Source organism: Physella acuta, unplaced genomic scaffold (assembly GCF_028476545.2).
Source record: "Physella acuta isolate Inbredline_101_S28 unplaced genomic scaffold, ASM2847654v3 ptg000355l, whole genome shotgun sequence".
NCBI lineage: Eukaryota > Metazoa > Mollusca > Gastropoda > Physidae > Physella > Physella acuta.
The window spans coordinates 663,881-677,374 of NW_026731874.1; the positions used below are offsets into that span (position 1 = coordinate 663,881).

General features: G+C 40.1%; 1 protein-coding gene across 4 annotated transcripts in view; it reads left to right on the top strand.

The window, feature by feature from the left end:
• Positions 1–13,494, top strand: part of LOC131941275 (elongation of very long chain fatty acids protein 7) — a 34,126-nt gene that overhangs the window by 13,932 nt on the left and 6,700 nt on the right. For 3 of the 4 annotated variants that reach the window (XM_059300437.1, XM_059300435.1, XM_059300438.1), the window contains exons 3-6: positions 647–850; positions 4,857–5,044; positions 7,067–7,150; positions 8,022–8,078. In XM_059300437.1, the coding sequence (XP_059156420.1) occupies positions 823–850; positions 4,857–5,044; positions 7,067–7,150; positions 8,022–8,078 (357 nt within the window). In that variant the 5' untranslated portion in view covers positions 647–822. The remainder of the gene's footprint in view (positions 1–646; positions 851–4,856; positions 5,045–7,066; positions 7,151–8,021; positions 8,079–13,494) is intronic. The other variant, XM_059300439.1, reaches the window with a different exon arrangement.

Here is a 13,494-nt window from a genome sequence, read left to right on the forward strand (position 1 = left end):
CCCTCAAAGTTTTCTCTACATATTTTGCTATTTTTTGCCTTGGTGTCACCCCTCTAAATGGTGTCACCCGGTGCGGTCCGCGCCCCCCGCTACGCCTCTGCCTCCAACCTCCAACACTCACCTTGAATAAGATCTTTTAAAGATCAAGTACCCACTAGGGTCGTCCTTTAAACCTACGACCAGTCGAGAAGGTAGATCTCGAGGATCGGCTTCGTGCACCACGTCTCTGTTTGTTAGGGTTTTTTTTTTAGATGTTTAATATGACTAGGGGTAGATTGTGGTGTATTTCTTGGTTCTTTTTTAAAATTGTAGTTCCACTTATATTGTTATAATCTTTGATTATTTTTTGTTTTTCTGTTTTGAGACTAAGGTTTGGGTTTAACGAGTCTGGGTTTAGCCTGACTTGCACCGACGCCCCAATAGTTGATTAGTCTGGGGGTGGATTTAGAGAATTTGGGTTTTAGACACCCAACCCCACTCGTGCTACCAATGTGTAAGCCCAGACAGGACATAATGTAATGAAGTGTAATGTATAGATAGATATATAGATATATAGATAGACAGAGAGACAGATTGATTGACTGAATTATTGATTGATTGATAAAACATGTCCTCAGTCATTTATTTTTACATGTATTGTTCTAAGCGATGGACGAATTTCTTAACCACTTGTTTTGACACGGCAGTCAAAGCAGTACATCAACCAGAACATGTCTGACATAGAATTACATCAACCAAAACACGTCTGACATAGAATTACATCAACCAAAACACGTCTGACATAGAATTACATCAACCAGAACACGTCTGTCATAGACCTCCATGGACTCCTTAGTGGACCTACAAGCAGGTACCAAACATGCATACTGTTCCGCCAATTCGCTTTCGTTGAAGTTTGTTCTTCTTTTTAAAAAAATAATAATTCAAAGTAAAAATATAGTATTAAAGCTTGTATAAACTAATAAATCGAATTGAAAAAAAAAGAGCAGGGAAAAGCGATTATTTCTATTTGCCACGTTTGTATTGAAGGAAATACCATTAAATCACGACTAGCACTGGATTTAGCTAGGTAGGCCGTAACGTTAGAGTCATTACATGCACCTAAAGCGCTTCAGTAATAAAACTAAAAGCCTACTATACCTATACAGTATAATAATAAAACTAGAAGCCTACGTGCTAGATTAAAGCTACATCAATCACGTCATGTGCTAGATTAGAGCTACATCCATCATGTCATGTGCTAGATTAGAGCTACATCCATCACGTCATGTGCTAGATTAGAGCTACATCCATTACGTCATGTGCTAGATTAGAGCTACATCAATCACGTCATGTGCTAGATTAGAGCTACATCAATCACGTCATGTGCTAGATTAGAGCTACATCAATCACGTCATGTGCTAGATTAGAGCTACATCAATCACGTCATGTGCTAGATTAGAGCTACATCAATCACGTCATGTGCTAGATTAGAGCTACATCAATCACGTCATGTGCTAGATTAGAGCTACATCAATCACGTCATGTGCTAGATTAGAGCTACATCCATCACGTCATGTGCTAGATTAGAGCTACATCCATTACATCATGTGCTAGATTAGAGCTACATCAATCACGTCATGTGCTAGATTAGAGCTACATCAATCACGTCATGTGCTAGATTAGAGCTACATCAATCACGTCATGTGCTAGATTAGAGCTACATCAATCACGTTATGTGCTAGATTAGAGCTACATCAATCACGCCATGTCCTAGATTAGAGCTACATCAATAACGTCATGTGCTAGATTAGAGCTACATCCATCACGTCATGTGCTAGATTAGAGCTACATCCATCACGTCATGTGCTAGATTAGAGCTACATCCATCACGTCATGTGCTAGATTAGAGCTACATCCATCACGTCATGTGCTAGATTAGAGCTACATCAATCACGTCATGTGCTAGATTAGAGCTACATCCATTACGTCATGTGCTAGATTAGAACTACATCAATCACGTCATGTGCTAGATTAGAGCTACATCCATCACGTCATGTGCTAGATTAGAGCTACATCAATCACGTCATGTGCTAGATTAGAGCTACATCCATCACGTCATGTGCTAGATTAGAGCTACATCCATTACATCATGTGCTAGATTAGAGCTACATTAATCACGTCATGTGCTAGATTAGAGCTACATCCATCACGTCATGTGCTAGATTAGAGCTACATCCATCACGTCATGTGCTAGATTAGAGCTACATCCATCACGTCATGTGCTAGATTAGAGCTACATCCATCACGTCATGTGCTAGATTAGAGCTACATCCATTACGTCATGTGCTAGATTAGAGTTACATCAATCACGTCATGTGCTAGATTAGAGCTACATCAATCACGTCATGTGCTAGATTAGAGCTACATCAATCACGTCATGTGCTAGATTAGAGCTACATCAATCACGTCATGTGCTAGATTATAGCTACATCAATCACGTCATGTGCTAAATCAGAGCTACATCAATCACGTCATGTGCTAGATTAGAGCTACATCCATCACGTCATGTGCTAGATTAGAGCTACATCCATCACGTCATGTGCTAGATTAGAGCTACATCCATTACGTCATGTGCTAGATTAGAGCTACATCCATTACGTCATGTGCTAGATTAGAGCTACATCAATCACGTCATGTGCTAGATTAGAGCTACATCCATCACGTCATGTGCTAGATTAGAGCTACATCAATCACGTCATGTGCTAGATTAGAGCTACATCAATCACGTCATGTGCTAGATTAGAGCTACATCAATCACGTCATGTGCTAGATTAGAGCTACATCCATCACGTCATGTGCTAGATTAGAGCTACATCCATCATGTCATGTGCTAGATTAGAGCTACAACCATTACGTCATGTGCTAGATTAGAGCTACATCAATCACGTCATGTGCTAGATTAGAGCTACATACATCACGTCATGTGCTAGATTAGAGCTACATCAATTACGTCATGTGCTAGATTAGAGCTACATCAATCACGTCATGTGCTAGATTAGAGCTACATCAATCACGTCATGTGCTAGATTAGAGCTACATTCATCACGTTATGTGCTAGATTAGAGCTACATCAATCACGTCATGTGCTAGATTAGAGCTACATCAATCACGTCATGTGCTAGATTAGAGCTACATCCATTACGTCATGTGCTAGATTAGAGCTACATCCATCACGTCATGTGCTAGATTAGAGCTACATCAATCACGTCATGTGCTAGATTAGAGGTACATCAATTACGTCATGTGCTAGATTAGAGCTACATCCATTACGTCATGTGCTAGATTAGAGCTACATCCATTACGTCATGTGCTAGATTAGAGCTACATCAATCACGTCATGTGCTAGATTAAAGCTACATCAATCACGTCATGTGCTAGATTAGAGCTACATCAATCACGTCATGTGCTAGATTAGAGCTACATCCATTACATCATGTGCTAGATTAGAGCTACATCCATTACGTCATGTGCTAGATTAGAGCTACATCAATCACGTCATGTGCTAGATTAGAGCTACATCCATTACGTCATGTGCTAGATTAGAGCTACATCCATTACGTCATGTGCTAGATTAGAGCTACATCCATCACGTCATGTGCTAGATTAGAGCTACATCAATCACGTCATGTGCTAGATTAGAGCTACATCCATCACGTCATGTGCTAGATTAGAGCTACATCCATCACGCCATGTGCTAGATTAGAGCTACATCCATCACGTCATGTGCTAGATTAGAGCTACATCCATCACGTCATGTGCTAGATTAGAGCTACATCCATCACGTCATGTGCTAGATTAGAGCTAAATCCATCACGTCATGTGCTAGATTAGAGCTACATCCATCACGTCATGTGCTAGATTAGAGCTACATCAATCACGTCATGTGCTAGATTAGAGCTACATCCATCACGTCATGTGCTAGATTAGAGCTACATCCATCACGTCATGTGCTAGACTAGAGATACATCCATTACGTCATGTGCTAGATTAGAGCTACATCCATCACGTCATGTGCTAGATTAGAGCTACATCCATCACGTCATGTGCTAGACTAGAGCTACATCCATTACGTCATGTGCTAGATTAGAGCTACATCCATCACGTCATGTGCTAGATTAGAGCTACATCCATTACATTATGTGCTAGATTAGAGCTACATCCATCACGTCATGTGCTAGATTAGAGCTACATCCATTACGTCATGTGCTAGATTAGAGCTACATCAATCACGTCATGTGCTAGATTAGAGCTACATCAATCACGTCATGTGCTAGATTAGAGCTACATCCATCACGTCATGTGCTAGATTAGAGCTACATCCATCACGTCATGTGCTAGATTAGAGCTACATCCATCACGTCATGTGCTAGATTAGAGCTACATCCATCACGTCATGTGCTAGATTAGAGCTACATCCATCACGTCATGTGCTAGATTAGAGCTACATCCATCACGTCATGTGCTAGATTAGAGCTACATCCATCACGTCATGTGCTAGATTAGAGCTACATCCATCACGTCATGTGCTAGATTAGAGCTACATCCATCACGTCATGTGCTAGATTAGAGCTACATCAATTACGTCATGTGCTAGATTAGAGCTACATCCATTACGTCATGGGCTAGATTAGAGCTACATCCATCACGTCATGTGCTAGATTAGAGCTACATCCATTACGTCATGTGCTAGATTAGAGCTACATCCATCACGTCATGTGCTAGATTAGAGCTACATCAATTACGTCATGTGCTAGATTAGAGCTACATCCATTACGTCATGTGCTAGATTAGAGCCATCAGATCTTTTGTTTTAGATGTGAGAGTCAGCCAGTGGTTTTTAATGAGCTCGCCTCTCCCCACCCTGGTTGTTGTGGCGGTTTACCTGATGGTCGCAACTCTGGGGCCGCGAGTCATGAGGAACTTCCACAGCCTGGACCTCAAGTCGGCCATGATCTTCTACAACCTCTCCCTCGTGCTTCTGTCCGCCTATATTTTGTACGAGGTACTAGTTTTAGCAGAGCTCTGTACAAAGTTCTACTGTACTCGTTTTGTTGCTGCCATCTCAGATGAGATCAAACTCGTTATGGTAACACATCATTGTTACCAAAGATGGATTCTTATACACGTCACCTTATTTTCTGAGGAGCGCTTTCGGGTCGCGGCGATCTGGATATACACACCAGAGTGACGAAATATTTATAAGGGTTTCATCAGCAGATAACCAATCGTGCATTTTGAGACGAGTGACCTAGTTTTTCCCACGTTTTCTTTAACTTGCTTTCTCTGTTTGTTTGTTTGTTTTTCCAATCAAATCTTGCGATCGAAATTTCTGGCACTTCCCAGTTAGCTAGCGCGCTGAAATTTTCAGGGAAGCTTTCTTTTGGATGACCATAGAATATTCAATTGTTATTATTACTAAATTGATCAATGGAAACATTTTATTGAGCATTTTAGACCGCTATATAATCTATATATATAATTCTCCTCTGCGAGCCATTAGAAAAAAAACGAGCGACGCGTAGCTCGCCTCTCTCTTGCCGCGCGCAGTGACGCGAAACGATCCCACGTCGCGACAGGCTTAGGGGCAGATAATTTAGTTTGAACCGACTTTAAACTTACAGGAGGTAACTATTACCACTGGTGGCCCTTTGAGACGTTATGGTCGAGTGGTTGGGCACACGATTGCTATCCCACTCGACACGGGTTCAAATCTATGTGTTCTAGTCAGTAACCAGCCCTCGTCCTAACCGCTATCAACTAACCTCTGACAATCATTCACTTGCGATTGAGACCGAAGAAGAAAGGGTCTCTCGTTTTTTACGAGTTGTCTTTTTACGAGTTGTCTTCGTTTACCCAAAAAAAAGTGAAAAGATAAAATCGATAGCAAGATTTCAATGCAAACAAACAGACAAAGACTAAAAAGTAGAAAATAATAATCATTAAAAAAGTTTAAAAAAACCCCACGTTTTCTGATTGAACTAAAAAGTAGAAAATAAATACTATACATCACAATAATGCAAGCGATCACTCTACTATAAGCGATGAAAAACGTGGGGCGCCGTGATTTTCTTACAGTTTCTAATACTGTTGACTCTCTACAAGCTCCCTAATAAAAGTCAATAGTATTATCTAATCAATAGTAATATAACTTTTACTTCGGCGCCCCACGTTTTTCATCGCTTATAGTAGAGTGATCGCTTGCATTATTGTGATGTATAGTATTTATTTTCTACTTTTTAGTTCAATCAGAAAACGTGGGTTTTTAAAAACTTTTTTAATGATTATTATTTCTGAAACTGAATCATTTCAATGAGGTCTTGGATGTTGGGGTGCGGGTGTGTTCACATTCCAGCCCAAACGCACCTGGGTGTGCTGTATGAAAATCTTGAGTGAACTAGAATCTCCCTCCGTAATAGGGCTGGTAAGTATGTCACCAATCAGTTCTATGGCCCATGTAGGTTTTATTTAGCCGTAGAACTGGTGACCTACTTACCAGCCCTATAGTGTCCCTATCATAGGGTGCTCTTTAAAACTAAAGAAGGCGCCATAGTGCTCACATGTGCTAAGATGGCCGCTAGCGAACTCAAGGCACCAAACCCTGAACTAGTGACGCAACAACCCTCCGAAATTTAATTCTTTTTCGCAAAAACCTTCTCTGGAGTATTAGATCGCATAAAAGGTGTAGTAATGCATTAAACACACACAGACACGCAAAAATACTTTCACTTTATATGTGTCGACTATTTTTAGTAGAGTTCATTATGAGTTCTACAAGTTTAGTCTCCCTAACAAGTGTTGAAACGAATCATTTGTGTAATTCGTCATTGTGGGCTTCAGATGTTTCCATCTTCTGACAAAAGTAAATACCAATGGATTAGTCAAGCAAATACCAATGGATTAGTCAAGCAAATACCAATGGATTAGTCAGTTTAAAGGAAGAAGACCACAAGAAGAAGAATACAAAGGATGAATACATTAATAATCTGTATCAACTAATGAATGAATCTTTTGCTTTTTAATCCAGTTCCTAATGTCAACATGGAGGAACCCAAAGTTTGAGCTCCTCTGTTTGCAGTTTGACAGCAGCACGCAGGATCTGCCCATGAGGGTAATAAGACGCAACACCGCTCAATAACACGACATGCCTTAGGATTCCATCACACCAGAGTTTCTTCCAGGCATCTCTTCGGGGGGGGGGGGGGGGGGGCTTTGCCTGAAGAAAGTCTACCATTCCCCCCCCCCCCCCCCCGAAACGAGAAGGAATTTATATAGAAAATATAAAATTTTATCAGTGTCCGCCCCCCCCCCTGGAAAATGTAGTCCTTCCCCTCCCCCTTCAAAGTGCCCCCTCCCCCTGAGAAAAAAGTCTGGAAGAAACACTGCACCACATGTGTTAGGATTACCAAACATCAGAGACACCACAGTAGACATGTGTTTCTGTAGCTTTATTTGTGTCTTCGATTAATGTGTTTCTGTAGCTTTATTTGTGTCTTCGATTAATGTGTTTCTGTAGCTTTATTTGTGTCTTCGATTAATGAGTTTCTATAGATTTATTTGTGTCTTCGATTAATGTGTTTCTGTAGCTTTATTTGTGTCTTCGATTAATGTGTTTCTGTAGCTTTATTTGTGTCTTCGATTAATGTGTTTATGTAGCTTTATTTGTGTCTTCGATTAATGTGTTTCTGTAGCTTTATTTGTGTCTTCGATTAATGTGTTTCTGTAGCTTTATTTGTGTCTTCGATTAATGTGTTTCTGTAGCTTTATTTGTGTCTTCGATTACATAAGATATTACATTTGCAGAGCTATTTTTTCTATGTGCTATAGATTTCTTAATGTGTTCCAAATTTCGGACAACAATCACCACATGAGACAATCAACACATCAGGCAATCAACACATCAGACAACCAAATTGTTGAAAATTGAAAGAATATTTGACCATGTTTACTTTGAAAGAATATTTGACCATGTTTACTTTCAGTTGCTTGGAGCTTGTTGGTGGTTTTATTTTTCTAAATTAATCGAATTGATTGATACGGTAAGTCAAACATCGGCAATTAGAATCAATCGTATCCTTTTAAACTTGTCCAACTTTTCTAGTAGTCCCAAATAGTTAAATCGACCAGTAACATTAAATTCAAACCGATCTGACTCGCCAGATGTAATTTAAAAAAAAAAATACAATTACGAGCCGACCCGCGGCGTATCATACGCCGCTATTTAGTTGTTTTATTTTCTACTTTTCAGTAATTCATAATTTGTAAATTTGACAGTACCAATGCTGCCACTGAAAATATTTGCTTTAAAACACTAACCCCCCCCCTTTTCCCCAACCCCTACCCTACACCCCCCCCCCCCCCCGTGAAAGCAGCCTCCTCTTAGTTACCTCCTGTAAGTTTAAAATCGTTTCAAACTAAATTATCTGCCCTTAATAGCCGTCACTAAACCCGCCTCTACGATTTGTAAACATTTAGCTTAAACAATAAAAAACTACATTTATTTTCCTTTAATTTGATACCAATTTAATTATCAAATTTAATCGGTAGCCTAGGAAATAGTGTTTCTTCCAGACTTTTTTCTCCGGGGGGGGGGGGGGGGGCACTTGAAATTTTTGTGGAGGGGGCGGTCAACATTTTTCGGGGGCGGGTGGGGGCGGACACTAATAAAAGTGCATGCTTACTATATAAAATCCATCTCGTTCGGGGGGGGGGGGGGGGGGGGTAGACTTTCTTCGGGGGAGGGGGGGGGGCTAGAAAATGATTAGTAAAAAAAAAAACGCGTTTGTTTTTAAATGGCTACAATTATACTACGGTGGGTTAGTTTTTAAGGAGTGTTGTTGTGACGCGATTGACTGTTCACTGCCGTTCAGCAGAAATGTGACGTCTGCTAGACATCTTCCCATACAAATACACAGCGGGTAAAATGGCCGGGCTCAGTTAGCTGTTGCCTAGACCAGGGGTCTCCAAACTTTTCAGACCGAGGGCCGCATTAACTAACAAATTTCAGTTCGGGGGCCAGTTTCTTCCAGTTTCTTTGATTTTTCTGGGCAAAGTTCCTCAGCCATCACTGTAACGATCGCCGTCTGACAGACGCAGAACAGGCGAACGCCCCGGGTTCGTTTAATGTAGTTAGACAGAAATACCCATGGACAGTATGAGCACACCTGCATCTACGTGGGCTTGTTACAACAGTCTAGGGGAACTAAAACGTAGGAAAGATGAAACTCAACTTAGGTTAAACTGACAACTACTATTTTAATTTGTGAAAAAGTATGTACAATAGACACTAAGTCAACACCAAAGTATAATTCATTAAGAGCAATAAATAAACTACAAAAATCACTTACATATAACTCAAAGATACTGAAATATATCTAACAATTAGATATCAAAGTCACAGGTAAGGCCTTGGTGAAATAACACACCTAAACAATATCTCATAATCACTGGAGTGGCCAACAACTCCTATGGTGGGGAATTAAAATATATCACCACGAACTGAACAATTCAAATAAGACCTCACACACACACACAGCACTGTGTCTCCCGGGGTCTAGGTCAAAGTCCACTAGAGACGTCTAGTTTATATCTAGGATCAAAACCAAGGGAGGTTACTGTAATGTTGTAAGGCTATTGGTCGAGGATCGGTTAAGGATCTTCAATGCCATAAGACCATTGGCCGAGGATCTGATAAGGATTAAAATCCAAGTCACATGACGTGACAGTGTTCAGTTGACCGAGGAGATCAGGTGAACTAACAACTCTCCCAAGGTCAATTACATAACTCAAGCAAACTAAATAATATAAATAAAGAAAAGACCTAAGTAGGTCACATCACCAATAAACGGTTTTTTCCGTGGACAAAAAGATCTCCGCGGGCCGGATGAGAAGACATCGCGGGCCGCATCCGGCCCGCGGGCCGTAGTTTGGAGACCCCTGGTTTAAGTCATCTTGAACAATGGTGAAATTTAAAATCTTAGGTTTCACCATACTAATTGTACTGACACAAGTCCACCGTCACCCCAAGATGTAGCCTAACGTCAAACAGTTGCTATTTTGGGGGTCCAACCCAAACCTCTCACTTCCCCTGCAACTTTTCTCGAGTGCAGTGACAAAATCTAGTTTGTTTTAAACATCTGAGTATATATTTTTTCAATGATTTTTCTGATTTAATAACCAAAATCCCACGCAAAACATTTAATTTTTTGTGTGTTTGAAAGATGAACGTTGTCTGTACTCGTCTGATGTTAGTTTGAATGAGGCGAGACTAGTTTGAATGAGGCGAGACTAGTTTGAATGAAGTGAGACTAGTTTGAATGAGGCGAGACTAGTTTGAATGAAGTGAGACTAGTTTGAATGAGGCGAGACTAGTTTGAATGAAGTGAGACTAGTTTGAATGAGGCGAGACTAGTTTGAATGAAGTGAGACTAGTTTGAATGAGGCGAGACTAGTTTGAATGAAGTGAGACTAGTTTGAATGAGGCGAGACTAGTTTGAATGAAGTGAGACTAGTTTGAATGAAGTGAGACTAGTTTGAATGAAGTGAGACTAGTTTGAATGAGGCGAGACTAGTTTGAATGAGGCGAGACTAGTTTGAATGAAGTGAGACTAGTTTGAATGAGGCGAGACTAGTTTGAATGAGGCGAGACTAGTTTGAATGAAGTGAGACTAGTTTGAATGAGGCGAGACTAGTTTGAATGAGGCGAGACTAGTTTGAATGAAGTGAGACTAGTTTGAATGAGGCGAGACTAGTTTGAATGAAGTGAGACTAGTTTGAATGAGGCGAGACTAGTTTGAATGAAGTGAGACTAGTTTGAATGAGGCGAGACTAGTTTGAATGAAGTGAGACTAGTTTGAATGAGGCGAGACTAGTTTGAATGAAGTGAGACTAGTTTGAATGAAGTGAGACTAGTTTGAATGAAGTGAGACTAGTTTGAATGAGGCGAGACTAGTTTGAATGAAGTGAGACTAGTTTGAATGAAGTGAGACTAGTTTGAATGAGGCGAGACTAGTTTGAATGAGGCGAGACTAGTTTGAATGAAGTGAGACTAGTTTGAATGAAGTGAGACTAGTTTGAATGAGGCGAGACTAGTTTGAATGAAGTGAGACTAGTTTGAATGAAGTGAGACTAGTTTGAATGAAGTGAGACTAGTTTGAATGTGGCGAGACTAGTTTGAATGAAGTGAGACTAGTTTGAATGAAGTGAGACTAGTTTGAATGAAGTGAGACTAGTTTGAATGAGGCGAGACTAGTTTGAATGAAGTGAGACTAGTTTGAATGAAGTGAGACTAAAAAGTTTTTATCGGATGTATGCCTTCACTGCTCGCGTACTCAGGCCCAGTGTCACCTATAAGGCGAACTAGGCGGTCGCCATAGAGGGGCGCTAAAATGGGTAATCGCTATTATTAAAAAGTTCTTAATAACTAATAACTTTGATCATGTTATATAAACTAAAGGTTAATCTTCAAAGGCGATCTATTCCGGTGGCCAAGACGAACTTTCAATTTTGCGCCCCCTCTTCGAGTTTGTGAAAATGCCCCCCCCCCCTCATTTGGAAAGGTCGGGGCGCTTTTTACCATTTAATTTGCCCGTTTCTTTTTGGTAATACACATTTTGGCGCCCCCCTTTCGGTCGGGGCCTGTGACGACCGCCCCATCCGCCCTCCCCTAGCCACGTCTCTGTTACTATAATGAGATAATTATTGTATTTACTCTAAATATTTTAATGATTATCTAATTTAATGTTGATTTAGTGATAATAGGGCTTGTAAGTCTCGGTTTCTCTTACTTTGAAATTCATAATTTTCCGCGGGCATAAATGAGATATTAAAATTGGATTATTTCAGACCAGAAATGAGTTTCAGCCTATCATGAAATAGGTTAAGTGGTTTAATTTAAAATTTAGAGTCTACTTACATTATATATATATATATATATATATATATATATATATATATATATATATATATATATATATATATATATATATATATATATATATATATATATATATATATATATATATATGACATATATATATATTTGGGGCCCGAAAAAATCGCTCGGGGGGGGGGGCGGTCAAATAAGTTTTGCCTAAGGCGCTAAATAACCTGGCGCCGGCACTCCGCGTATCGAAGAGTTATTAATCAATGACGTCATTACAGGGAGAGATTCGAACATTTTCTGCAATGTGAAACGTGGAGGGGGGAGGGTTCTGGAAGTTACGATACGCTGAAGTGTAAACTGTTGAATCACAAACATAGGTCTGCTCAACTTAGTTATAGTGAAGGGATAGTGGTGAGATGGTGGTGAGATGGTGGTGAGATTGTGGTGAGATGGTGGTGAGATTGTGGTGAGATGGTGGTTATATTGTGGTGAGATGGTGGTGAGATGGTGGTTAGATGGTGGTGAGATGGTGGTGAGATGGTGGTTATATTGTGGTGAGATGGTGGTGAGATGGTGGTGAGATAGTGGTGAGATTAATTTTAGGTGTTGGGTGGTCCTGCATTGATGACGATGCTTGAAGATGCGGATGGGGGATGGAGGGGGGGGGGGGGTAATGAAGCTAAAAGCTTTCTTAATAGTGTAAGCCCTGCTAGGGGGGGATACCTAAAATCTACCCTTCTAGGCTTATCTAACTACTGTCCGGTCAGTGCAAGTCCGGCTAAACCCAGACTGGTTAATAACCTAACCTTAGTCTAAATTAAAAACAAAAAAACTTAACAATAATATAAAATTTATTTAACAAAATATGGAACCAAAAGTTATAAAAAAAGAATAGATAAAAACTGACACAAAACAGAACCAAACGAAACAAACTTTTTACATCAAACAAAACACCCAATTTCGGACTTCGTCCAGGACTATGACGAACACAAACACAAAATAAATACGGCTGGATGGTGCGAATTTGCTATTCTTTTCACTCGATGACCAGAGAGACTTCCTGCTCTCTTCACCGCTGCTTTCCACACACCAAAAAGACAGAGTTGAACAAGCCGGAAACCGACTTCCACACACCTCACACACTACACGTAAACAAATAGTCCCCAATTCACGGATAACAAACCAAACACCACGAAACATGCAACAGAATATTATAAAAAGACACTTAATATAAACAATGACAACAATATAAACGAAATATATATAAACTAGCTATAACCAGGGACATAAACAGTGAGACAGCGGCGCCATAATACGGGACTACACAACTAAAAACTACGAACAATTTACGACATGAAACGAAACGATACATTCGCCTTCTAAGTTACAAATAATAAAAATACACTCCAGCCGCTCACAATAGTAAAGCTTTCAGGGTTTTTACAAGCTTTTATTACAAGCTTTTTTTTAACTCACTTCCTCTGTCGTCAGTCTGTCGTCAGTCTAGATCGAAACGCAGGAGTGAAAATGCGGACAGTTCTACTTGACCGATACGATTCACAGTTAGCACG